At 38.2% G+C, this 27715-nt stretch overlaps 1 protein-coding gene across 5 annotated transcripts in view; it reads left to right on the top strand.

Annotated features, from left to right (window-relative positions):
* The window catches only part of pbx4 (pre-B-cell leukemia transcription factor 4), a 51849-nt gene that overhangs the window by 11244 nt on the left and 12890 nt on the right, over nucleotides 1–27715 (top strand). For 4 of the 5 annotated variants that reach the window (XM_079827311.1, XM_079827309.1, XM_079827313.1 and 1 more), the window contains 5 exons: nucleotides 273–346; nucleotides 19609–19853; nucleotides 20856–21046; nucleotides 21188–21323; nucleotides 26391–26547. In XM_079827311.1, the coding sequence (XP_079683437.1) occupies nucleotides 273–346; nucleotides 19609–19853; nucleotides 20856–21046; nucleotides 21188–21323; nucleotides 26391–26547 (803 nt within the window). The remainder of the gene's footprint in view (nucleotides 1–272; nucleotides 347–19608; nucleotides 19854–20855; nucleotides 21047–21187; nucleotides 21324–26390; nucleotides 26548–27715) is intronic. The other variant, XM_079827312.1, reaches the window with a different exon arrangement.

The following is a 27715-nucleotide window of genomic DNA, read 5'->3' as shown; positions in this document are numbered from 1 at the left end:
CAATCTGGCACTAAACTAACACACACACACACACAGTATGTAAATAAATGCTCTATCAGTGGCCTTGAATTTCCCTCTACATGTTTATTTCTCCTTGACGAGGCTATTGGTAGATTTCAAACCTGACAGAAGGGCACTTTGTTAATTGGGCATGGCGTTCGACAGATGCCAATAAACTTAGCATGGCCAAATACTGATCGATATGTCGGTCTTGCACTGTTAGAAATGAAATGTAATCAGTCTCTCTCTAACACATTCCTTCTCTCTTACAGAAAACACGCACTGAACTGTCACAGGATGAAGCCGGCTCTCTTCAGTGTTTTATGCGAGATCAAAGAAAAAACTGGTGAGTCGTTCGCTCGCTTACTCTGCCAATGCAGAACTCCTTCAAGCATTTCGACTAGATCTTTTTCATTACTCAGTATTGATTCTACATTGACCATATGCAGAGACTGGTGTTTAATAATCATCAGACTGAATTTATTGTGTCCCCGTGCTCTTTATTTTTTATTTTTTGTTCCTCTGGGCTTCCCAGGTGTCTTATTGTATCGCGACCACTGCGATCATTAAGTGCCATAGCAATGGATACAGTGTTTGTGTGCATTGTGTGAAATTTCACTTGAATGCATTTCAACGCTTTGAACTAGCAACAAGTGTATTTGCTTTACTCTCATTGTTTGCTTTAAATGTTACTTCCCCATCCGCACAAACCATCCCGGTCCAAACAGGTAACGGCTCCCGCATCTTAACTCGGAAGATCCACAGTGGTCAGTTTTCTGGCAGATCTGCAGCTTTCTCTCCTCAAACGAGAGGCTGACAAATGATTAAATATTTATGGAGGTGTTGGCGTTGTCTTTGTGCCATGGTTTCTCTCGTTTCTTTCCTGTCATATCCTGCAGCTTGAATCCATCCCAGGTTCTGTAACAAGCATGCTCATGTGGAATTACAGTGCAAAAATGATGTGCAGCGGTCTGTTTGTGGCAATCTGTCAATAACCCAGTCTTACTTTCCTATAATTGGATGCAAGTAAAGGGTAGGCTAGAGGAATGGGTATCGGGGGTTGTCCCTGTTGCCAAGGCAACCTGCTGTCTTATTTACCTAATGTCATTCACTTTGATTTTCACATTTAGCCTGCCAGTGGAGAAAGGGCCGGGGAGAAATGCAGCACTAAATGGAAGGTGTTGTCGGCAGTGCAGACAGGCGAAGTTAATGGTCAGAATTATTCCATATATCATTTCGTTTATCGCCAAACTTAATCTAGAATTCGTGTTTTACCCTGAAGACGTCGGCGTAAATGAGCTGATTTACTAGATGACAGAAGCAAGGCCATTACTGTCTGATCTGAGCTGTGCTGTGGTTTCGCGTTTACGGCCTGTTTTATGGCAATTTCATTGCGACAATTATAATTTTTTTGCACAAACTTTGCAATAAATAATGGAATCCTCAATTCAATTATATGTATTTTATATTATTTACATTTTCAACACATATTTCTATAAATGTGATATATCGTGTTTGATATCTATTAGGGGTGGGGTATTCACATATGAATCGCGATTCTATCTTCTGCCGATTTGCATCGATTCACACATTTCAAACATCGCTTTTCTAAAGTGTTACACTTTAACTTTGCAGTACTTGACGGACACACAGCCGAAGCGCGAGCACAGATGCCGCCTCTCAGATGCATGCGATCCCGAATTCTTTCACAGTTTATTCTGCTTGAATGGTCAAATACATCACATTCACATAAACACAGGCTATTATATCCTACGTGAACATAAACATTTGGGAGCAAATCAAATGTGTAACATTATATTAGATGCGTGCATTTGCTCTTAAAGAGACAGCAGCCTAATAAACTTAATTTAATACAAAAACAGAAAATCACAAACTGCTTTCGAGTGGATCGCTTTTGTATCTTCATTATGAATACATTTATATTCAACCATATTCCATACAGTGAAGACTATACTGTCTTATTTTTTACATTTGATTATTAAATTTTTCTTAAGATTATTTAAATATTTCTTAAGACATGTTAAATAAACCTAGGTTACTGTACCTGTAAAACTTTGTTTATTCAATTTGTATATTTATTATCTGTTGTATTTGTCCTTTTTTTTTATTTCCTTTTTATTTACCAGTTTTATATTTGCAAAAGTTTTTATTTTTGTATAGAGAAATTTTATTTATGTACCAAGTCATTTTTTTTATTCGTCTCAAGGCTGCTTTGCTTTATTACAGAAGACTGCCAGACGCGTGTATAATGATTGCAGTCAGCTTAAACTAGATTTATTTTATAATATTAGGTTGACTAAAATTGGTGAGAGAAAAAAACATTAAATTTCAAGGTTTACATTTAATTCGGTGAGATTTTTTCCCCCTTCAAGACTAGTAAACTGTCTACTGAAGTCAAATAGGAAAAGTAACAAAACCGTAAACTATAATCAAATCTATGCATAAATCGGATCGAAAATTTTTATTGAAAATCGATTTGTAATCTAATCATGAGGTACCAAAAGATTCCCACCCCTAATATCTATAATTTTTTTTCTAAATATATTTAAAAGTTATAGCTATGATTTTTAATTATTTAAATATGGAGCCAAATGGTTTTCATAATGTTACCTGAAGCATTTCATGTGCTTCTGTTCACTGGTGATTCTGTTAATAAAAAATAATTTCATGAAAATAAGAAACCATTGGGGGAAATGAAGGAATTTTGTATCCAAAATGAATGGCAACAATGTTGTAAACGTCAACGTTCTTGTATTATTCGCCGTATGTGTTTGGATTTTTTTTTTTGTCTTGTGCAACGACCGTCGACGTTAAGTAGAATGCGATTCCTTACATTTCTTATCTATGGTATTGAATGATCGGTGAGAGCTAAACATTTACAAAAGCACAGGGTTGTCGCAGTACAATATCTCACACTCTGCATGATGGAGTTCGCAGAGATGTATTGTTTTGCTTTTAAATGAGCTTGGACTTTGTCTGAACAGGCCTTAGCTGTGAGTGTACTTGTGTGGTGGATGGTGTCCATCATTGTGATCAGCACGTCCCCCACCTCCTTCCCAGTGTGTGTATATATATATATACCTGCACTGTTTTTCTCCAAGACTCCCCGCTGCTTTTATCTCCTGCCTCTGGAATGTGAATTAAAGAAGGCAGCCTCCTCTACTGCACATGATTGTAGTGCTGATCAGTAGTCTTTACATCTGTTTTCTACAGTCTCGGTGTGTCTGCCTCTGTCTCACTCTCTCTCTTCTACACCGAACAGCAGGGATAAAAGCGAGCTGGAGCTCAGGCCTTTCCCTGCCGCTGCGGTCTTGTCCTCTCCTCCTCCTCCTCCCTCCTGATGCCTTGCTTCCATTCTTGAAAGAGAAGTCTTGCTCTGAACTCGGGGCTTTGATATGGTAATGGAGGTGGAGGGGAGGGTTAGGGAAGAGTGGGGGAGGGGCATTGAATTCCTCGGAGTGCTGCTGCAGTTGGGAAGATTGTTTTTTATTGTTAAGGAAATGTTCTGCTCAAATGCAAGTCACACTACCCCCCCTCAACCCCCCCCTCCCCTCGAATATATCCCCATCTGTTTAACATAAACTTCATGTGCGTGAAATGTAAGATTTGTTAATTAATCTCCTTAGAAACAAATTAAGAGAGAGAGATGAGGTTTCTGAGCCAATTGTCTCTTCGGTCTTGTCCCTCCCCCATCGACTTAAAAAAAAAATGGTTGCAGCAAGTTGATTCTCACCCTTTTCGGCACGCTGACTTTTGTTCTGGCTGCCCAGCTCATTGCAGAGGTCACATGCTTTTGTACGATCTGTTTTTACAGGTTTTTGAATTGTAAATGAAGCAATAAAATTATAGGTAGTTGACATGAAACATGGACATGTTGGGTTTTTTTTCACCATCAAGATTTTAGGTTAAAATGTATGTAACAGTGGGGTCTGAAATTTAAATGGAAATCGGGGATTCTAACTGATGTTTAAGTCGCAAATTAAAGTTGATAACATGAAAGTAATACTTAAGTTTCGGCAGGGTAACACCAGGTTTTGCCCAAATTTCCGACGAATCCAAAGGCATTCTGAAATTCAGGTTAATTTTCCAAATCAACTTTTCAATTGTCGATTTGATATAATTTAGGGTTGGGTACCGAACTCTGTACTTTTAAAGGCGCTGACCGAATTACGTCGGTACTACCGAGTACCGATTCGCATTAAATCAATTTGTACCAAAACGCATCTGGTGATATAGACTAGCGTCTGTGAATATTAAACCGCAAAAAGACTATTTAAATACGAATCCTGCGTGTCTGTGTGAATGAATGGCGCTGACCCGCAGTTTATTTACCTCACACACACACAGAATTGCATGCGATGGTTGCGCTTTTCCATCTCATACAAGGACGTGAACGCATGTCCATCAGCTCCAGAGTAATTTCATGAGCATTTTACCGTTTCATTTGAGAAAAACTACCGTCATGTCAAACACACAGAAACTCAAAGTTAATCACGGCAACCCGTCAAAATAAAAGTTTGGTTTAACTTGACAAAATATATTACTTTTGTACAGTAGAATTTAGATACGTCTCAATGTAATAATACTAACACTATTATAATAATAATAAGTTATCAAAACTAAATTTTTTAAGTAATATATCACAATGTTTTATGTCTTCATGTTTTAATTTTAACAGTATAAAGCTCAGTTGTGCAGCACTTTGTTTGACAAAAAAGTTAATTAAATTAAAAGATAAATTTATGTTTTATGTCTTCATTTGATTACCAGAAAATACACAGAATTTGTGGGAAATCTTTTTATAGAGATTGAATAATAATAAAAAAAAATGGTTGTTTTTATGAATTCAATTAATTCAGCTAGTACTATTAATACTACTATTAACTATTAATAATAAGTTAATATTACAGTGAACAAAAATCACAGACCAAGGCAGCTCTGGCATAATGTCAATAACACTTCTATTAACGACTTACAGTTTCTTTACAGTTATTGATGGAAATATCCCTAAAGTACTGAAAAAGGTACTGTTGGGTTAAAATGTGACCCAACCCTACATATAATATAGAATTTAAGTAGAACAAATCATGATCTCAGATCCCAATGTACGTACAACAGTAAAAGTGTATATTTTTATTGGCTGTTCACTTACATAGTGCTGTTGTGTGCAAAACATTTTTAAAGGAACAAACATTTCATGTCATCTCTCAATATAATGTCAAAAAAATGGCATGATCCGTCATTAACAGAAAAGAAAAATGACTGCAGGTTACCCAACCACCCAAATGCACTTTCTTTTGTGTCCTTCACTTACTTTTTAATGAAACCGAATTCTGTTCAGAGACAGAGATCCTAAAATCTTGAATTCTGAATTCATGCTGCAGAAGCTTTTATGGTTGAATTTCTCCAGCTGTTAACTCCCTTGCTTAATAGCTCATAATAGTGAAGTCATGTGATGTTTGTAGAGCACCTACCAGAAGAACCGGCCAGGTCAACTTTACTCCCAGTACATTTCTGCTTTTAAAATCCCAGAAACAAATACATGAATTGGCAGGACTAAGAATGCCGTAGCCTCAAATAAACCTAGCTCTGCATGAATTAAATATGCGTTTATTTTTTAATGTCTACTAAAAATGGTTCAATGGTTTATAAAACCACGTCTAATAGGCTTTAGAAGGACAAAATGTCCAATACCTCTCCACTGGTGAGTTATGATGTGTCTGGTCTTGGACTGCGTTTCCAGTATCTTTCCAGTTGCCACAAAACAATCATTTCTGGTCTCTTGTAGCACTTTTTTATTTTTTATACTATTCTTGTCGTTTTTTTCCTAATTTCTAGCAAGACCACATAAGAGTGGTCATAAGAAGTTCAGCTGGCCACTGTTCAGACATATAAACTTCCCCAAGTTTGTGATGTTTTAAAACATTGTTTTATATGATGCATGCTTTTGAGAAGTCAGGTGAAGTTTTGTCAAGATTGTCTTGATATTGGTAACTTATCCTGTCAGTTTAAGTGGCAAATTATTCAAAGTGCTTAAACAGTTTGGCACCCACAAATGCCTTTCCAAGTATTGTAAAACTTTGCCATCAAGCTATCGTATATAAAACTTGTAGATGCTTTCCATGCACATGCCATGTAGTTCCACAAGCCCATCTGGTTCTGGAAAATAACCTCAAATCCTTGTTTATAACCAGCCTGTATGATCTGCACAACTCCGGTTTCACAGTCTGCTCGGTCAAAGACCTAATTAAGGCTTTTTAATTATCATTCATTTTTGAAAGACCTTAATTTGAACCCTCTTGTAAAATTTTACGAGTTGTTGGAAATCTCAGACTCGTTTTACGAGGCAGAGCCTGCAGGCCTATGGGTAAAGGAGCCAGTGGAGTGTGAGACTTTTTACAACTTAAATAAACTGCAATAGAGATGAACTCAGTTACTCTAACAGACCAAACATTTGTGCACCTTGACTAAAGTGTTCAACCAATTAACCGCAAAAATGACTATTTTTAACATGCTTATGGCAGCCGAACATAAAAACTAGCCTCCCGAACATCATCATTTGGTATTGGCCCCTATTTCATTCGACATTTCTTGTGTGGCGCTCTGTCACTCAATCTGTTTTTCTCTCCTCTGTTCTAGGAGTGAGAAAGATAGAGTGTGAAGGGGGGAGAGAGGGGAGAGAGAGAGAGACAGCGATAGAGAGAGATTGATGAGGCAGTAAGAGCAGCAGTAATTACTCTGTGTCCATTCCCTACGCCGGATTGGCAGACGGCTAATATCACACAGACCCCTGGCCCTGACAGGCGCCCCCCTTCCCCCCCATCACAAGGTCCAGAATGGTGGCGGGGGGGAGAGAGAGCGTCACCCCGAATGCTCGGCTCTGTCCTAATGCTGTGTGGGCTGAGCGTCTTTCTTCTCATTACGTTGCTCCTTGAGATATCGAGCCTTTTCTCCGGACCGGATGAGCAAAATTGAATGGTGCACTTTTGAATGCAAGGAAACGTTTAAAATACATCCAGGCCCTTTGAGTTGATCGGCCGAGTACTTCCTCTGCTCTAATAGTTTAATTTATTGGAAAATGCAATTTATAAGATGAAATGAAATCTTAATTGACCCTATTTACTAAATGATTGTGCCTGGTCCTATTGTGCACAATTCATCAGTGTGTGATGTTCTCATTTCATCAAAATGCAGTAATTTTACGCTTTGCATGCGTCTGCAGCAAGTTTTCTGCTGACGTAACCAAAGATGTAAATACGGGGGGAAATCATATTAAGCATTAGCATTATAGCTCAGTGGTTCTCAACCTTTCAATGCCTACCGTTGTTCATAAAAACATTCAAAGGCCGCAGTATTTTGTAATTGACTGGAAGAAATGCTTAGCCAACGGACGATGCACGATTTTGGGTTCACGAGACAATATTTTTAAGAAACACTACATTTAAGAAATCTTAAATGATGATATAACTGGAAAAATTGTTGTTTATTTGACTGAAAGTCTCAAAATGCAAAACAGCACAGGCACATTTTACTTATCATTTAACTAATCTAGGGCTGTCACTAATGATTATTTTGGTAATCGAATAATTGGTCCGTTATTTTGACAATTAATTGAGTAATTGGATAATATTTTTTGTGGTAATAAAAATAGACCTCAGTGAATAGCCTTTAAAATGACTTAAAATACATATATTTTAATAATAATTCAATAATAATTGGTTTAAATAAAGTATCAAAAGCAAGTTATTTTATGGTTTTATTGAACAATACTGTTATACATAATGGAATATACATAATATTACAACCAATCAAATTAAATACATTACAAATGCCTGCAGAGGCCATCCTGGTGATTGTTGTTGTTGTTACACTTTACAGCATGATCAAATCCTTGTTTAATATTGGCCAAATGACATTTAATTTCAATGTCCACTTAATCGTATCAATATTTGGCCACTTCTTCTCAATGATAGAAATGCTACAGGCACTGTAATGTATTAAACAAGAACATGTGGACATCAAAACATGCAAACTCAGAGCGAGGGTTTACACTTTTATTTTGAAATCGCAATGAACAACACTTTGCATATTTAGAAACATACTGATGTATTATTATTATTATTATTATTATTATTATTATTATATGCAGTAAAAGACAGAACAATATAATGCAAGCAATGTGAAAGGTTATGGTGATATCGCGAGACAGTTTTTCACCTCAATGAGAAATATTTGTAATATCGCGCGATCTTGTGGCACGTAAATATGTGCACAGTATATCTTGCTTTTGGTTGTTTGTTCATTTTAATGCTCATTTTATCTTATTTTAAATTCATTAAAGTCATTTTGAGGTCCCGCTATTTCCTCTGAATTCAATCAGACGTTTAATGTGTTTTGAATGCTTTTATCTTTATCAAAATAATAAAAAAAAAACGATTATACCACATCTTACAATACTAATTAAAATGTGCGTTCTTATTTTTAGCACTTTGTGGACAAATTTTGTCAGTCATTAACTGAACTTTTAGGATCAGAAATCAATTCAGTAGGGTATAGTTTTCGCTCTCTTAAACACCCCAACTTTACATCAGGATTAAGCACTCAAAAGAGGAGCGACAGCCGTATTTATCTGCGGTGTGTCAAAACTCATGGAGATGTCCCTCAGTCTGCTGGTCTAGGGAACAGTGTTTGAAAGAAGCCCATGTCTCTTTAATTAAAGATATGTAAATGTGGCCTCAGCTGGATTACATTAGCTGGCGTGGCTTTGGTGGGGTGGGAGAGAGTCAGAGCCCAACACCTAATCCAGACTAATTAAGGATTAATTACAATTGATGGGAGGCTTCCATCCCTGTGTGGAGGTCCTCACTGCAGTCTGTGACTAATCTAGAGCACTGGAGAAGGGATTTGAGCAGGGGTGATCTGTCAGAGTTTGCTCCGAGCTCCTCTCACTTTAAGCTTCTCTCGAGGGAGGGAGTTTCAAGTTTCTACGCATACCATTTGGATTGAGGCATTGGCCTTTTGTTAAGCTACAATAATCTGTTTGTCTCACGCAAAGGTGTTAATGCAAACTAGCTCTATAATGTAGGTTAAGATGGACACACGGCTAGTTAGTGGTAGTTGGTTAGGCTCAAATGTAGGGTTAGGGATTTGAACAAACTTTTTACCCCAAGTCCTTCGGGTGAGACGTTAAACCAAGGTCCTGACTCTCTGTGGCCATTAAAAAAAATCCCAGGATGTCCTTTGATAAAGAGTAGGGGTGTAACCCCGGCATCTTGGCCAAATTTGCCCATTGGCCTCTGTCCAGCATGGCCTCCTAATAATCCCTAATAATGAATAATATATATATATATTCATACAATTGGCTTGAACCACTCTGTCTCCTCTCTACCAATAAGCTGGTGTGTGTGGTGGGCGTTCTGGCACAATATGGCTGTCGTCACATCATCCAGGTGGATGCTGCACATTGGTGGTGGTTGAGGAGACTCCCCTCCATGTAAAGGGCTATATAAATGTAACAAATTATTATTATTAACTCTCGATGAGTCACGCTCTAAACCAAATGCACTACAGACTTGAATGATACCGACAATATTGGTGCTAGTGTTAATTTTGTCAGCTATTTTTATTGATTTAATCTTAGTCTTATTTTACCTCATCTAGTTTACTGATTTATTATAGCCTATTTATCATAAATGCCTACTGGTAAAACAAGAAACTTCTCTCACAAATGAAAACGGGGAAATTCCTAGTAATCCAATCAATCCTAATTATAGTAATGTTTTTCTATTAAAACAACAGCAAAAATGTGTAAGTGCATTTATTCAACAGCCACAATAGTAAATATAGTCTCGAGATCCATGTTTGGATTTATTACAGTCTTATCACTGAGAAGTTTGATCGCAGGTTTAGTCGCAGTAGTACACAGACTGAATTACAGGGGAGGATGGGTGTGAACGCCGGCGTCAGTATCTGCGAACGTCGTAATGGGTGGGAACAGAACTTATATACTACAGATGATTGGCTAGATAGATAATTAGTGAATGATGTGACATTGGAGTCCTCCAGGTAGAACTACGCTAGAGCTCCCATTTATCGTTTCATGACGTTGGTGTCATCTTCGTCTCGTCTTCGGTCCAGATTTATTTAACGGCAAATTAGCCTGAGAGCATAATTCTGCAAAAACGCAGATGAGAGTGGACAGTTCTGCCCGTGATCTACTAACAACGCACACATTAATGAACAGAGACGCAGCCGGATCATTTCCACAATGACCAATGCAACTTACCAGTTAGCGTCTGGTTTAAGACATGCTTTTTTGGGGGTGGTAAATAATGGTGCAAACAGTTAATTGACGAGGGCAAACCTTAGTAAATCACCTCGCATGATTAATTTAAATACTGCGTCTGAAAGGGAAATGCATCCTACAAATGCATATGCAATTAAGCCAGCCGCAAAAATAACTGCTCACGCCTTTTCAACGCCTATTTTTCACTACGTGTCTTTAGTCAATCATGACAGTAGCTTTTAAAATTAGCAATTTATTACTTTTGTTAAACGGTGTAACATATTACAATAAAAATAGGTGGAAACGTTTAAAGTTTTTTAGAAATAATTTGGAAAGAAGTCTCTTATGCTCCCTAAGGCTACAGTTATTTGTTCAAAATACAGTAAAAACCATAGTATTGTGAAATAATATTATTACAATTTGAAATAATAAAAAAAATATATATTCCAGAGCTGAATTTTTAGCATCATTACTCCAGTCATAGGTGTCACATGATCCGTCAGAAATCATGATGATTTGATGCTCAAGAAACATTTATGAATATCAAGGTTGAAAACTAGTAATGCTGCTTTATATTTTTTCGTAGAAAGCATGATACATTTTCTCCGGATTCTTTGATGAGCAGAAAGTTCAAAAGCAGCATTTATGTGAAATAGAAATCTTTTGTAACATCATCAATGTGTTTACGGTGACATTTGATCAATTTATGTGAGGTTAATGTCCTTGCCGAATTTCTGTAAAAATCAAACCTTACTGACCCCAAACTTTTGAACATTTGAGAAAGAAAATGGGTCCTTAAATATTTTATTTCTCAAATTTTCAAAAGTTTGGGGTGAGTAAGGTTTGATTTTTACAAAAATGGTAGTCTGGTCCTTAAATATCATTGAGGTTATTTTGACATGGGTCAGTAAGCAACCACCTCAAATACCTTTGCAACTGCATAACATGTACAAAGCCACTGAGAGCACCATAGCCACCGCATATCAACGTCCTGGCAACAATATTCTAGCGATGGGGTTGCAACGTTTGCATGGGCATTTAGAAAAGATGCTCCGACATTGAGCTGTGGTGGTCATGCGGGCAGCGCAAGTTTGAATCTGGTTTGCTTCTCACCTATTCCTCATCCTCCTCCTTTCTTCCAACATTTCCTGTCTTCCTTTCACTCTCCTATAAATAATAAAAAGGCCAAAAATGACATTAAAAATGCAGTTTTACGGTTGCATGAAGAGCACGAGGTGATGCAGTCGAATGTTTCCGACTCCAGCGCTGCAGCTGTTGCAGTCTCGTCTTCTTACTTGAACATGCTGGGCCATTCACCTGTACACATGGCAGTATGCAGCGCACCGTCTCTCTGTCTGTCTGTCTGTCTGTCAGCCTGAGCTGCAGTGGGCTAAGGTTAGTTTACACTCCCCCTCAGTGCAGCCAGCCACCTCTCTCCCCGGCCCTGTTTGCCTCTGTCATATTTCTCGTTCGCTCGTTATAAATGGGAGCTGCTCCTCTGATCTATTGCTTAATTGCCACCTAATTTGCATAACAGTGCAAATTAACGACCTCTCAAATGAGCGTTCATTTTTCACAAGGTCTTTAGGAGCTCCTTAAGAGGCGGTGCTAATTAGCACAGGAGGCAGCTGCGCTGATGAGCCAGGGAGCGGGCGAGAGGGGGGCGTGTCGGTAGGACGAATCGCCACAGCAACAGCCTTCTTCCTCCTCCTCCTCCTCCTCCTCTTCCTCCCGGAGTGAAGTCATCCGCAGAGGCTTCTTTTGTCCCCCGTGTGATGTTTCACCTGACCGTGTCGAGCTCACGGAGGTGGGATGGTGTGTGTTCTCACCTGCGTGATCTTGTTTGACCGGTCTCTGCGTGCCTAGCGAAGCTTGTTGTACCGCCGCTCGGGTCTATGAAATGCTAGTTGAGTTAATTAAGAGCTGATAAATGACAAGTTGGAGCAGACGCCGTGTTTGCCTAAGGTAGGAGCGCTGTTCACACCCTAATCACATCCTCCTCTGTTGACGCTGACCAATGGCCGCTCCTCACAGGGCGTGAGCGGTCCCGTGTGCGCGCATGTCAGAGGACGAGCCACCAGGTGCGTGCCACTGGGCGCCGGGAAATAGGCCCCGCAGACGCTGCTTAACCTGAGCTGCTTACTTTCCGGTGGATTTTGCAGCTTTATACCACCTTGGCACTCGCTCAAGATGCCCTCCTCTCATCGTTTCTCCCCCGAGAGAAACCTGACACGAATCCCGCCACACTGTACTTTGGCACATTCTCTTCAGTGTCGTCACGTTCGTTTTTCTTTCGGTTTCCGGGTTTGAACGTCTCTCCGGTCATGTGTCGTGATTCCCTTCCTCGTTTTGTCTGATTCCGGTTAAGTTGCTTAAGTGATTTTGTCAATATTCTCAGAACCATTAACCCTTATAGCTTACCAGCTCGGTGCACTGGCTGTCCGTAAGCCTGCTATTTAGGTTGTTTATTCAGTGCTGATTCTGTGTCTAAAGTTAAGTTAGCGCTTGTTTTTTGGGCTCTAGCTTTTACCCACAACACAGCTGCAGGTCTTCATTCAAACTCACATTGAGTTGCGTCTGTGTTTTTATGTGCGTAAAAATATCTGCGTTTCCTCGGATTGTTATTCCTGTAATGCAGCACCGTTTGAGCATGTGTATTTCTATAGAAATGTATCTATCAGAAATATGCTGTGGTCAAGCTTAGGCTCTTGATGAATGAACGTGTATAGCCAAATCAAGATGTGAGGGTCATCTTGAATTTAATTTGTTGATTTCTGTCACTTTATCACCCACTAAAACATTAAAACCTCAATCGGTTGAATGAAATTTGATATTGAGGACGCAGAAAAAAGCAGTTTTTGTATATTTTTTGACATAAAGTCTATGTTCACCAAGGCAAGTTCTCCAAAAAAACAGTAAAACAATAATATTATAATATGATAGTTTTCTATTTGAATATATTTTAAACTGTATGTTATCAAAGCTGTATTCTCATCATCATTACTCCAGTCTTCGAGTCACATGATCCTTCAGAAATCACTCTAATATGATGATTTGCTGCTCAAGAAACATAGAAACATCGAGCTGCTTAATATTTTTGTGGAAATACCTTTCGAAGAATAGAAAACTATTTGAGATGGAGGAACATTATAAATGTCTTTACTGTCACTTTTGATCCATTGAATGCATGCGTTATTAATAAACTTGAATGGTAGTGTATAAATTGACGCCAATAAAACAAAACCGATAGGAGAAGGAATAAAATGAAGAAGCACCAGGGATATTTAGTATTTGCGCTGTACATTTAAGACGTGCGTGTGATGGGGACCTGCAAACGTACTGCAAAGCAGGAATGACCCTCGTATTTCACTTGGACTGTAATGGCACTGCAGTCGTTTTGTTTTGAAGATAAATTCCCCCTTATTTACATCCCACTTAGCTCTCAGGTTAGCATGTTTGTTTGCGTCCATGTGGGCGTGCTTTTCAGCGCGCACAGATCCCTCCCCTGTCGTGTTCGCCTTCCTCCTTTTGATTTATTGGCTGTTGCGGTCAGAGCGTTGTCATTTCCTAAGTGTCGCCCCACACTCGTGTGCAGCCCACCGCGATCATCTTCAACTCTTCCAAACCCTTCCTTTGCCGTTCTCTCTTTCTCGGCCTCCCTGCCCCCTCTGTTTTTCCATCTCCTGCTCATTCTGTCTCTGCTCTCCTCCTCGCTATTTTATCTCCTCCTGTGACTCCCTTTTGCTGTTTTCCCCCCACAATTCTCCTCTTTTCTCTCCTTACCTTCTCTTCCCCCCTTCTGCTCCCTCGCGCTCTCCCAGTGAAAGGCTGAGAATACCCAAGGGAGCTGATGCAATTAAAATGCTAATCCTGTCTGTCTACAGAGAGCGGTAGAGGGGGGGCTGACAGCATGAGGGATTGCGGCTCACATGGAGAACTCGACTGAAATGGAGAACAGAGGATGGGGGGAGGTGGCTGGGGGCACGGAGAGAAAAGGAGGCGGGGTATGACGGGAGAGCGGCCCAAGCCAAAGGAGGAGGGAGGGTGAACGAGAGAGAGAGAGAGCGAGAGAGAGAGAGAGAAAGAGAATGCGTTAAGAGGTACAGAGAAAAAGACAGACGAGGCCCGAGCAAAGGCAGCCAACACAGCCGTGATGGACTGTTTCTCTAGTAATGCAAAGAAAATGGCAGCATTAATGCACTGCTTCTTCCAGCAGCGAACACAATACCTTTGTCTGCGCTTAACTCATCACCTGTGCCGTACCTGGCCACGTTCTGCGCCTGATTATGTATGCAGTCGAACCCAGCTGGGCGCCCTGAATATTTCATACGACTCGCCAGCTCTGTCTGCTAACGCCTGGACGTCTGCTGGCTTTTTCCACTCGGCCCCTTTGCGTTTTTTTTTTTTTTTTTTTTTCTGCCTGCACGTTTTCACCGATCCTTCACAAATGAGGGAATTCCTCCCCGCGTAAGGGAGGGGCGTGCATTGGCGTCGATCATTCATAAATTTAATGGAAGGATATTAGTGCAACTTGGACAGATGCAGCGCATTAAAATGTACATTATCTCATTAGCATGGCGGTGTGTTTGTATTAATGAAGTGTGCTAATTGAAAGATTTAACAGGCTGGCTTTATTAATCTTCTTAAAGCCGCACAAACATTGAGATGCAGTGGCTTTTCTGGTTAATATGGTCAGGATTCAGAATGTAGCTGTAAGCGTTTACCGCCAAGCTATTATAAAACGTATCCAGCCGTGGCGAAATCCCCACTTTATTCACGGATACATTATTATGGGTTTCGAAATCAAGGTTGGTAATAAATTGAAATATAAAGGGGGTGTTAGAAATTTAAAAGGGGTCCATATCATCTCGTGTCGAATGTTGTGGGTTATTTGTGTAATTATCAGTAATCATAGCTTAATTGAGATAATTAGGCTGAAGAAAAGGCTGTATGCTTGAGGGATTCGGCTGGAGGCAGAGCTCGTAATGGATATTGTGGGTGATACTCTTTGGGGAGGTGGTAAATTTCACTCTATTGATTGCGGGGCTGTGGTCGTAAAAACAACGACCCTCCCCTCACCCATCAAAGCACACACACACACACACATGCACACGGTGAGTCTGGGTCACAATCCAGGACAACAGAGGTGCATTTTGAGTTTAGGCCAGACACGCACTACACAAGTACATAATTACAAGCGCACATTTTGTTACTGCGGCACTAAAAAAACCACCAGTCATATTATATGCAGAATTACACCCGATGTGATATTTAATTAGCTAGCTATAAACATGCCAACAGTTAAACTAGCTTTCTCAGCAATTGTTTTCAAACTGTTGCTCCAACTTGAAAATGGTTGATGTGAAAGGGAAAACTGCGAGGCAGAGCACTATAGCGCCCTTTGTGGCAATGCTGAGAATGCATTTAAATAATTACTGAAATAATTTACTTCTAAAATGAATCGTTCATTAAGTTATCTATATTAAAACTCTTTTATAAACATCATATATATAGATAGATGGATGGATGGATGGATGGATGGATGGACAGATAGATAGATGGTTTATAATAGTCGTAAAAAGATGGTTTTATTCTGATTTGAAAACCCAGATTTTCATATACTTTATGACTTAATTTTTCACTTTTGTTTAATAATAATAATAATTGTAATGTTTATTTAATAATAATAATGTTATTTAATTATTCAAATAATGTTCAAAATATTGTTGTTGTTTTTTTAATGGAAATTAAAAAAGAAAAAACACATCTGTGAACAGATTTGCTTTTCTCTCTTTTGTTTTGTTATAATAATTTAAATAATTATTGAAATAATTTACTTCTAAAATGAATTAAAAAGAATTCACCACTAAAATGAATTGTTCAGTAAGTTTTATATATATATATATATATATATATATATATATATATATATATATATATATATATATATATATATATATATATAAAAACAATTGTATAAACATATATATATATCGTTTATAATAGTCGTAAAAAGATGCTTTTATTCTAGCATTTGACTTAATTTTTCACTTTTGTTTAATAATAATAATACTTATAATGTTAATTATTTAAATAAATGTTCAAAATAGTTTTAATGGAAATTAAAAAGAAAAAACTCTTTTGTTTTATTATAATTATTGAAAAAAATTACCACAAGAATGAACAACTGTGTTTAATAGAAATAAAAAAGTCAACAGATTTGTTTTTCTCTTTTGTTTTATTGCGTTTAATTTAAATATTTATTGCAATTTCCTGCTAGAATGAAAATGCAGAGTTTAAATAAAACATAAAACTCATATTTCAAATGTAATTTGTCTTTTGTTTTAAAGCCTAACCAGGGAGAGTCAAATGAATGCATGAAATCTTATGCAACAGTGTTATTCTCTACTGTCCCTGTGAAATAAATAAATAGTGTGCCTTCATATTGTACACAACAGTATGCTCACACTGTTTGTGTTAGTCACAGAAATATTGTATCACGAGTTCACTTCGAGTCAAACTTAATGTACTTCAGAAAAGAGTTCTTCCTTTTTGTTTGACTTTGGGGAGTTTTGCTGGCTGAAAAAGAGAGAGGTAAAGAGAGGGAAAGAGGGAGGGATGGTGAATCGGGGTCATTAGTTCAGGCGGCTAGGTCTGCTGCATTCCTGAGCTCGGAGAGGGGGAGAAATGAAAGATGGAATGTGACTTGGAGAGAAAGAAAGAGGGAGGACCTGAGTGGAGGGACCCTGAAGGGGCAAGAGAGAACAAGAGAGAAAAAAAAAAAAAAAGAGCGCTTGCCAAGGGAAAGAAAGTTTGCAAAAAGTACGAGGGGAAAAAAAGAGGGAGAGCTGGAAACAAATTCTGTGCCGTTATTGGGGGAGGGTAAGAGCTGAAGTCATTAAATGTGTTATCAGTTAAAGGGAGGATGGGAAATACAGCTTTGATTTCAGTGGGGATGGTACAGACAGAACAGCCACAGACGTAACACTGATCGCTTCCAACAGATGGCCTTTTATTTGCACTATTTGTGTTTTGAAAGTTTCTCACTCTTTCAGTTCACAAACAGAGCAAACCCAATGCACTAATGGATTCTAGGCCCTATTGGATCTACTCAAAGATGAATCGCATCTAGAGCGGACAGGACACCCTAAATATCAACTCGAAATGCACATTGAGATATTCCCTTGAGTAATGGTAAATCATCATTTATTCACTCGTGTTGTTCCACATGCCTGTGACGTTTCTTTCTTGCGTGAAGTTCAAAATGAAACATTTAGCAGAATGTCCAAGCATTCAATGAAAGGTAACGGTTTTCCCTGATTCCCAGCCACTTTTGCTACAACCGCTCCACCCATAAAGAAAGCTTTTCAGGTTTGGAATGACATGAGGGTGAGTAAATGATGACAGAATGTACATTTCTTTGGTGAACTATCCCTTTAGCCTTTCAGAATGAACAATGGACATCTTTACATTCTTGTAAATAACAATACTTGTTATTTTTATTTCAGTTAATTGAACTTTTTCTACACATAGGCCCTGTTTACACCTGCTATTAGATGTGTTTCGGTTGATCGAATCATGAGTGGATAACGCTAAATACAGTTGTTTAACAGGGTCTAAAACGTTTTGAGCTTGTCCACTTTCAGAGATGGCCGAAAACGCATTAGACCGGATTGCTTTCACAGTGTAAACGCTCGTGTGCTGGAGACCCAAACGTACGAAGCACAATGTTCTCACCATTCCTGATTTCTAACACGCACCGTTTTTTCGGCATGGTCTTGATTGCGTTCATATGAAAATTGCGTGAGCTTATTTCGTCCATTAGATCGAAAGATCTAAAAAAAAAAAACATTAATTTACTGACCCTCTCATCAAAGAAATCCAGGCAGAAGTGGTTGAAAGTGGACAAAAGAGATTAAAACACCAGGTGTGAACGGGTATGTGTCTCCCTTGTCTACTTGTGATCCGATCGACCAAACACATCTTAATACCAAGTGTAAACAGAGCTAATGTGTTAATGTGGCATTGGCATTTCTCGCAAAACACTAAGACTTTGTGAAACTGGTCTAGGGGAAAGACAAAGACCCTCTGGCTCATGTATTTCTGTACGCTACCTTTATTACACTTTGCACTCAGTCACTGGCCGGCCCTACGTGTGCATATGTACAGGAGTGTAGACTGGGTGCGCGTATAGGTGTGTGAGCGATAGGCTCATAGCAGGAAGTTGACAGAGGTCTTGTTTTAATTCAGTGCTGGAGAGGTGTGTACTTATGGCTGCTTGAGCTTATAGTGACAGCACATGCTCTCCTATTATTGGACCCGTGCCTCGTGCTCCAGCCTGCCACTGAGGTACCATGCTGCCCTCTGCTGGCTGAGCCACAAATTGCATACTTAGCAAGTACTTTAAAGGGTTAGTTCACCCAAAAATGAAAATTTCTGTCATTAATTACTTACCCTCATGTCGTTCGACACCCGTAAGACCTCCGTTCATCTTCGGAACACAAATGAAGATATTTTAGTTGAAATCTGATGGCTCTGAAAGGCCTCCATTGGCTCAATGGCACGGTTCACTATCAAGACCCTTAAAAGGTACTAAAGACGTCGTTACAAAGTCCATCTCACTACAGTGGTTCTAAAATAACTATATGAATCGGTGAGAATAGTTTTTGTGCGCAAAAAACCCCTAAATAACGACTTGCATAGTGATGACGATTTCAAAACAAGGCATCATAAAGCTTTGAAGCGTTATGAATCAATGAGCCGAATCATGATTCGCATCGCGTGTCAAACTGCTGAAATTTGGCGATTCAAACCGCTGATTCGACTCGTTGATTCATAACGCTTCGAAGCTTTATGATGCCTTGTTTTGAAATCGTCATCACTATGTAAGTCGTTATTTAGGGTTTTTTGCGCACAAAAACTATTCTCGCCGATTCATAAAGTTATTGTAGAACCACTGTAGTGAGATGGACTTTGTAACGACGTCTTTAGTACCTTTTAAGGGTCTTGATAGTGAACCGTGCCATTGTGCCAATGGAGGCCTTTCAGAGCCATCAGATTTAAACTAAAATATCTTAATTTCTGTTCCGAAGATGAACGGAGGTCTTACGGGTGTCGAACGACATGAGGGTAAGTAATTAATGACAGAATTTTCATTTTTGGGTGAACTAACCCTTTAAGTGTCTCTGGCATAGGGAAAGAAATGCTATTAATTCTACATGGTGTGATGCGACCGGTTTTTGTAAGCTCAATTTGAACATCTCCATCTTGTTGACCCGTTTGTCCTGTTTTGTCTTCTGCAGTGCTGAGCATCAGAGGCGTACAGGAGGAGGACCCCCCAGACCCCCAGATCATGCGTCTGGATAACATGCTGCTGGCCGAGGGTGTGTCTGGGCCCGAGAAGGGTGGCGGGTCAGCGGCAGCGGCCGCGGCTGCAGCAGCGGCTGGAGGATCACCCAATGACGGCAGCATCGAGCACTCCGACTACAGAGCCAAACTTGCACAGATCCGCCAGATCTACCACTCCGAACTAGAGAAATATGAACAGGTGAGGGTCAGCCCTTATAAATTGATTTCAGCAAGGTTTGTAGGTCTCACTGGTGGAGTGATAATGAGTAGGAAGTAGTTTTTTTTAGAAATGTTCTTTTTTGTTTCATATAGGGATGCACCGATCCACATTTTTTCACTTCCGATCCCGATACCTGAATTTGGATATCGGCCGATACCGATACTATTCCGATACCAGAGCTGTGTTTGCTTTAATATTATTATTATTATCATTATTGTTGATTTTATATGATGCTGAAATAAACTCCACTCAACGGGCAAGTATGATATGTACATATTAGGGATGAAACAGTATGGAAATTTCACATCACGATAATAGTGACCCAAATTATCACGGTTATCAATTTATATTTGAAAATCAACAAACAAAAAATAAATCAAGCAGTTCTAAGCACTTTTTCGATACGTGAATTAAGCTGGTATCGGTCCCGATACCGATACTGGATCGGATCGGCCCCATCCCTAGTTTCATATACATATCTTTCTTTTTCATATCATATCATTTTTTTTCTTTGAAAGAAATTAGTACTTTTATTTGGCAAGGATGCATTAAATTGATCAAAAGTAACAGGGATGACAATTATAATGTTACAAAGATGTCAAATAAATGCTGCTTTTGAACTGACTTGATGTATCAAGGTCAAGGTTTCCACAAAAATATGAAGCGACTGTTTTCAACATTGACAATAATCAGAAATGTTTCTTGAGCATCAAATCAGAATGATTTCTGAAGGATCATGTGACATTTAAGACTGGAGTAATGATGCTTAAAACTCAGCTTTGTATCACAGAAATGCATTGCATTTCAAAATATCTTAAAATGGAAAACAGTCGTTTTAAATTGTAATAATATTACTGTATTTTTGATCAAATGAATGCAGCCTTGGTGAGCATAAGATAAACAATCGTGCCGACACCAAACATTTGAACGGCATTGTGTATTTGTGCATATGTAAGGATCCTCAATTCTGTTTAATAACAGGCCTGCAGTGAGTTCACCAATCACGTGATGAACCTGCTGAGGGAACAGTCCCGCACGCGGCCTATCTCACCCAAAGAGATCGAGCGCATGGTGGCCATCATCCACCGCAAGTTCAGCTCCATCCAGATGCAGCTCAAGCAGAGCACCTGTGAGGCCGTCATGATCCTCCGCTCTCGCTTCCTCGATGCCAGGTGCGTGTCTGCGTGTTTGTGTCTCTTTAGGATTTAGAACTTAATCAGGTTGTCTTTTTCTGATCTGTGGACCATTCCACCAATTATTAACCTCGTGTCAATGAAACTCGCACCTGATTTCTCCACTTACTGTGTCCTCAGACGTAAGAGACGCAACTTCAATAAGCAAGCCACAGAGGTGCTGAATGAGTACTTCTACTCTCACCTGTCCAACCCTTACCCCAGTGAGGAAGCCAAGGAAGAGTTGGCCAAGAAATGTGGGATCACTGTCTCTCAGGTAAGGCCACGCGTGGGCTTCTGCAAACCTGGAATTTTGTAATCCAGTTTTCCAATAATGAGACGTAAGAAAAATACCAAAATGTAACTTGTTATCCGGCTCCATTTTTAACAAAACTGTGCAACTTTAACACGGTTTTCAGAAAATATAGATGTAACGTCATTTACGATAATGTTGCATAATGTCCGTAATGCCGCTGATCGCATCTGAGTATCAGGAAACAACAAGAAAAGGTCAAACCACAATCTCTTCTTCAGCATCATTTCCGATGACTGGTTATTGATGGTAATTGTTGATGTTGCACCTATAGGCCTTTATCACACTTCCTATTTCCGGTAAGTGAATTTGTGCACCGCTACTTCAGGTCCCATCGCGAAGCAATCAAAACTACATTGTCTGAACCTTCTCGCAGGTGTTGCTGCAGCGATACGATGCTCTTAATACTAAATAATGACATCCTTACCTCAGATTTTTACCATTTCCTGACACTAAAAGCATGGGTGAGACTTATATGGCAGGATGAAGGTCCTTCTTTAAAAATAATATGTGGGAGTGTGTTTGTGTGTTGTAGGCCTATGCATTTCCAAACTGAGGATATTTACGTCTCATATCGTCAGCCTGCTGAAATGTTCCCATCCAAATGTGCATTCTGAATAATAAATATATTTCTAACCTGCCGCAGTCCAGTGCTCATCTTCTCATTAATAGTGTTTCTCTTACTAATCATATTTCATACCCGTTGTTACATTTTTAAATGAATTTGACTGATAAACACCCTTACGAAAGTTAACCATGGTTTTATTATAGTAAGAATGTAGTAACAATGTTTTATTGGTTTTTTTTTTTTTCGTGGATTGACTACCATTTGTATTAGTTTTACAACAAATACCACGATTAAACTACGAGACTATGAGACGTAAACATCCGCAGTTTGGAAATGCATAGGCCTACAACACACAAACACACTCCCACGTTTTATTTGTAATAAAACCATGGTTAATTTTCATGACAGTATTAAATAGATGAACGAATGCGCGATAACTGCCTTAAAGAAAGTTAACGATGTTAAACATTTAATTAATCTTTAACAGTGTGACTGAATTTTGGCATAAATGTGTGAATTACATATACGCCACAGTGAAATGATTGTCAATGAAAAAAGATAGAATAATGACTAAAATATTTAATACAAATAAATATGTTGATTCAGATCTTATTCGTCAGGTCTCACACGCACTTCATCGCGGTCACTATTTAGACGAGCACTGACACCGTGTGGTGAAATAATCACGTATGTTTACGACCCTCAGTTTATGTTGGATTAAAAAAAACACACGTCGTTCAGCAGAGTTTGGAAAATCCTGTACACAGTAATGATCAGTTTATCTCTTCTCCTCTCTCTGGAAATGTCCGGATTTTTAAATAATTCTCCAGATGCATATTTTAAGTGTTGTTTGTTCAGCTAGGTGTTAAAAGCACATTGAAAACATTCATAACCGGAAGAATCAGCGCACTGCTTCTTCCGGTATTCAATTCCTCTGTGATAAAGGCCTATTGCAAAGATGAGCACTTTTTGCACGTATTACAGTGGCATCATTTACTCCCGCTCATATCATTCCAAAAATCGAAACAAAAAAGACGTTTGATAATCTTCGATTAAAAAAAAGAAGATTTATTTAAGAGAAACTTTACTAAAGAGATTTCTTTTCCTCTATTGAAAGTCTACACAACTAAAACCTAGATGTCATAAAGAGATCTTTAATGTAACCCATATGATTTGAGTGCGTTTATCCAGGTCTTTTAATGAGACACAATAGCTTTATACGATGCACATATAGGGAAGAGCAAGAGTACTCGAGTACTCGAACGTGACAGCGACGATCAATCTTGAAAACGATGATCGCCCTGACTTTAAAAAATATATTTGTCTCTTTTTTTAATTTGGTTGTTATGGCATTTTGGGCGGTACCTGAGGTCTGATTTGTTAGATTAGACAGCATGCCTCCAGGCGGCCTAAATAAAGTGAAACTGGATTTGAAAGCACGCACCGCAGTGATGCCTGGAATCACTTTGATCATGAAATACAGTTAAGTGCTAGATGTGCAGCACCAATCTATCATACATAGCATTATAATGAGAACAAGATTGTAATCGAATGTTGTAAATTCTCTGCTTTAGTTGCCCGTGTATCAACGTTTTTGTTGTTAAGGGAAGAGCGCGTTCAAAATGTGAGTTTCTCTTTCAAACTATTGACTGTAAAAACTAGCACGGTCAAGTTCACGTGCACATTCACGTCCTTTTGGGCAGATGTAAATTGTAATAGGCTTATATCTGATTATCTGTGTTTGGTTGAGTTTATTAATCCGCTAGCAAAGCTCTGTAGGGTAGTGTATTCACAGTTTCAGCTCAAATGCAATGCATGATATTATTGACTGGGTTATTAATAAAAAAAAATTTTATCTCCATGACGGACATGCCCCGCCACTCGAGTACTCGTTTTTTTGAGACCTATCGATGATCGAAATGAGAAATTGCCAAAAATGCCCGTCCCTATGCACATATTCCCTTTAAGAAATGTTGAACATAGATCACCACGCATACATAGAGCGCATCAAATAGTACACGGAAGCTCAAACTTACTATCGTACTATCAATTGTAAGATCTTCATTTGTGTTTCAAAGATAGTCTTATGGGTTTGGAATGACATGAGTGTGAGTAATTTTCCTCTTTTTTTTTTTTTCCTTTTTGTTTGTGAACTAAATATTTAAGCACAACTGCAGTTGATTTATGAACTTGCTGTGTTTACATCATGTCAGACTTACCGTAATTACAAGTTGGAAACATTTTATGGCCGCTCTGTCTCCTCCCACATAACTGTTGTGAAGTCAAAACAACTAAAACAGCAACAGCTTCAAAAGTTAGTGTTAGCTCTGTTTCATTTGGGATCAGTGTAGAAATTCTTTACATTGCAACTAACGTTAGCTAGAATTTGTGTGATCAGACACAGTGCTACAGTTATCAAGTACAGCTGGCATTAGATATATAGATAGCTAGATACATAATTGCACAATGAAACATTTTGATGAAACTCGCCAATAAATAATGATTTTTGTTACTTGATATCACACAAAATGGTTTTACATGAAAGAAGTCTTATTTGAAATTTCTCTTTCAAAGTGTTCCCAGTGTATGCAGCTATGATGGAAATGAGGCACAGGAAGCACAGATACAGGGAACATTGCAAAAATATGAATAAAAACAGTAATAATTTACTTAAATTATAGTTATACAATACTGTTCTCAAGTTTGGGGTTGATAAAAGGTTTCAAAAAGTTTCTATCCTGCTCACCAGGGCTTCGTTTATTTAAGCAAAAATACAGTAAAAACAGTAATATTGTGAATTATTACCATTTTCTGTGTTAATATATTTTCAAATGCATTTTATTCCTGTTATGTAAAGCTGAATTTTGAGCATCACTACTCCAGTCTTCAGTGTCACATGATCCTTCAGAAATCATTCTAATATGATGATTTGATGCTCAAGAAACATTTGTGTAAAAAAAATTTTTTTTTAGGATTCTTTGATGAATAGAAAGTTCAAAATAACAGTATTTATCTGAAATAGAAAGTTTTGCAACATTGTACTACCATTCAAAAGTTTTGGGTCAGTAAGAATTTATTTTTTTTAAAGAGATTATTACAGTTATTCAGCAAATATGCATTAAATTGATCAAAAGTGACCGTAAAAACCTTCATAATGTTACAAAATATTCTATTTAAAATAAATACTGTTCTTTTGAACTTTCTACTCATCAAAGAATCCTAAAAAAAAAATGTTTTCAACATTGATAATAACCATAAATGTTTCTTGAGCATCAAATTTTCATATCATAATGATTTTTGAACGATCATGTGACACTGAAGACTGAAGTAATGATGCTGAGAATTCAGCTTTGATTACAGGAAAAAATTACATTTTACAATACATTCAAATAGAAAACTCTTATTTTACATTTTAATAATATTTCACAATATTACAGCTTTTTTTCCCTTCTTTTTAATAACATAAATGCAGCCTTGGTGAGCAGAAGATACTTATTTAAAAACATGAAAAATCTTACAGATCAAAAACTGTTAAACGGCAGTGCACATTATTTGAAACCCAAATCCATTTGCCTGTCCTGCAAATGCCACTGCATAATGTTCACTCAACTGCAAAGTTTCCTCCACTGTTCACTGTTTGGGGTCAGAATGTTTTTTTAAATAAACTAACACTTATTACTCACCAAGGATGCAGTTGATCAAAAGTGATAGTAAAGACATTTATTATGTTTCAAAAGCAGAGGCGGAAAATATTTTTCGAGTATATGTACTTTATCAGTGCTCTTCTTTGGAAAACGTTTACTTCCCAAAACATAATATTGTAATTTTTACATATCATTTTAATACTTAATTACATTAAAAATGTAGTACTTTTTTACTTTTACTCAAGTAAAAGTAATTCAAAGTTTTACTAATAAGAAAGTATTACATTTTTAATGTAATTAAGTATTAAAGGTAAATAAAAATTAAAAAAACTTACGAAATGTAGTGCAGTAAAAAGTATGACATTATGCTTTGGAATGCAGTGATAACCGTGATAAAGCACATATACTTGAAATATGTACTTGAGTAGAAACTAAAAATACTTCACTACTGTCCGCCTCTGCTTTTGAAACATAATAAATGTCTTTACTATCACTTTTGATCAACTGCATCCTTGGTGAGTAATAAGTGTTAGTTTATTTAAAAAACATGCTGACCCCAAACAGTGAACAGTAGAGGAAACTTTGCAGTTGATTGAACATTATGCAGTGGCATTTGCAGGACAGGCAGCGCTGCACAAAAACATTTTCCTGCAGCTACTGGATATCAGCACTGAGTAAAAGCTTTAGCTTAGGATGAGCTTGATTTTCTGTCAGAATCTTTCAAAGATGCAATTAATTCAAATCTTTTCTGAATAGGACTGGGCTGTGATTTATTACTTGTGATGAAATTGTTGTCTAATTGGAGTGGTTTCACCTCAGGTCTCGAATTGGTTTGGCAACAAGAGAATTCGGTACAAGAAGAACATTGGTAAGTTCCAGGAGGAAGCAAACCTGTACGCCGTTAAAACAGCCGTGGACGCTGCCAATGTGTCGGCACAGGCCAGCCAGGCAAACTCTCCAGCAACACCCAACTCAGGTACAGTGCACAGCAGCCCCGTCCCATCATCTCTAGCCGAGAGTAAATCCACACTGAGCACACTGCTTACCACAATCACACTCCTACATTTCATCAGACTATTTTCTCAGATTACAACTCTCATTTTCACTTCTGTTATTTTTCTGTTGTCAAGTCTGTTCTTGTCTGTCCATCATAAGGTCCTTCTTTACTTTCCAGTCACACAGATAATGCGTGTTTGTTGGTATTTGCACTATGCACTTGCTGGGAACATAAGATTTAGATGTTGTTTTTCTGGGTTGCACTGTAAAGTCAACCTGATTGTATCCAGGCAACAAATGTTTTGTAAACATATGCAGGATAAAGCCGTCACGGTTCCATTCTCTCCGGACTGGGGCGGTATGACGGTGCACGTCACGCGACAGAAATGTTAATGAAGGGGTGTTGTTAGGCACAACATGAAGTACAGCTTCGTTTACGCTATCAAACAATGCCACAACATTAATATAGAATTGATGGCAGTCGATGTGCGTTCACGGGTGTGTTTGTGTACATTACGACTGCTTCAAACGAGGCTCATCCAGGCAGAATTCATGCCAAACCCGTTGATTTGTTAATCTTTTCTTTTCTTTTGCATCCATCATGTATCATGTTGCAAACAGAAAAAAAAATACTCATTTGATTAAAGCACACTGCAAAAAAGGGGTGTCTAAAAACAAGATAAGACCACTAAATCTAAGGGAAAAAATACTCAAAATAAGTGAAATTATCTGTCCATGCAGCAAGATCATTTCACTTGACAAGATTATAGTGTAAAGTTAAACACTTAAAATAACAGAGAAATTCCACTAAAATAAGAAATTCACTCTTAAAACAAGATAAATTATCCAACACTTGGTAAGAACCAAATAATTTGCAGTGCAGGGTTACAATCAAAATAAAATGCTTATTAAAAAGATGAATTATTCTATTTGTTTACCTGCGTGTTAAATCTTAACCAACATCAGAGAACCGTAAACAAACGGATGTGTTATTAAATTACTGAAATATTAACTTTGAAGGGATAGTTCACCCAAAAATGAAAATTCTCGAATCATTTACTCAAGGGCAGGTCCGAATACCGTTTTTTTGAGCTCCGAAGCTTCGGAGGGAGGGGGCTGAACATATTCTTCTCTCTAATAAAGGCAGG

Source organism: Gobio gobio, assembly GCF_949357685.1.
Source record: "Gobio gobio genome assembly, chromosome: 1".
In the NCBI taxonomy this organism is placed as follows: domain Eukaryota; kingdom Metazoa; phylum Chordata; class Actinopteri; order Cypriniformes; family Gobionidae; genus Gobio; species Gobio gobio.
This window is presented reverse-complemented; position numbering and strand designations above follow the sequence as displayed.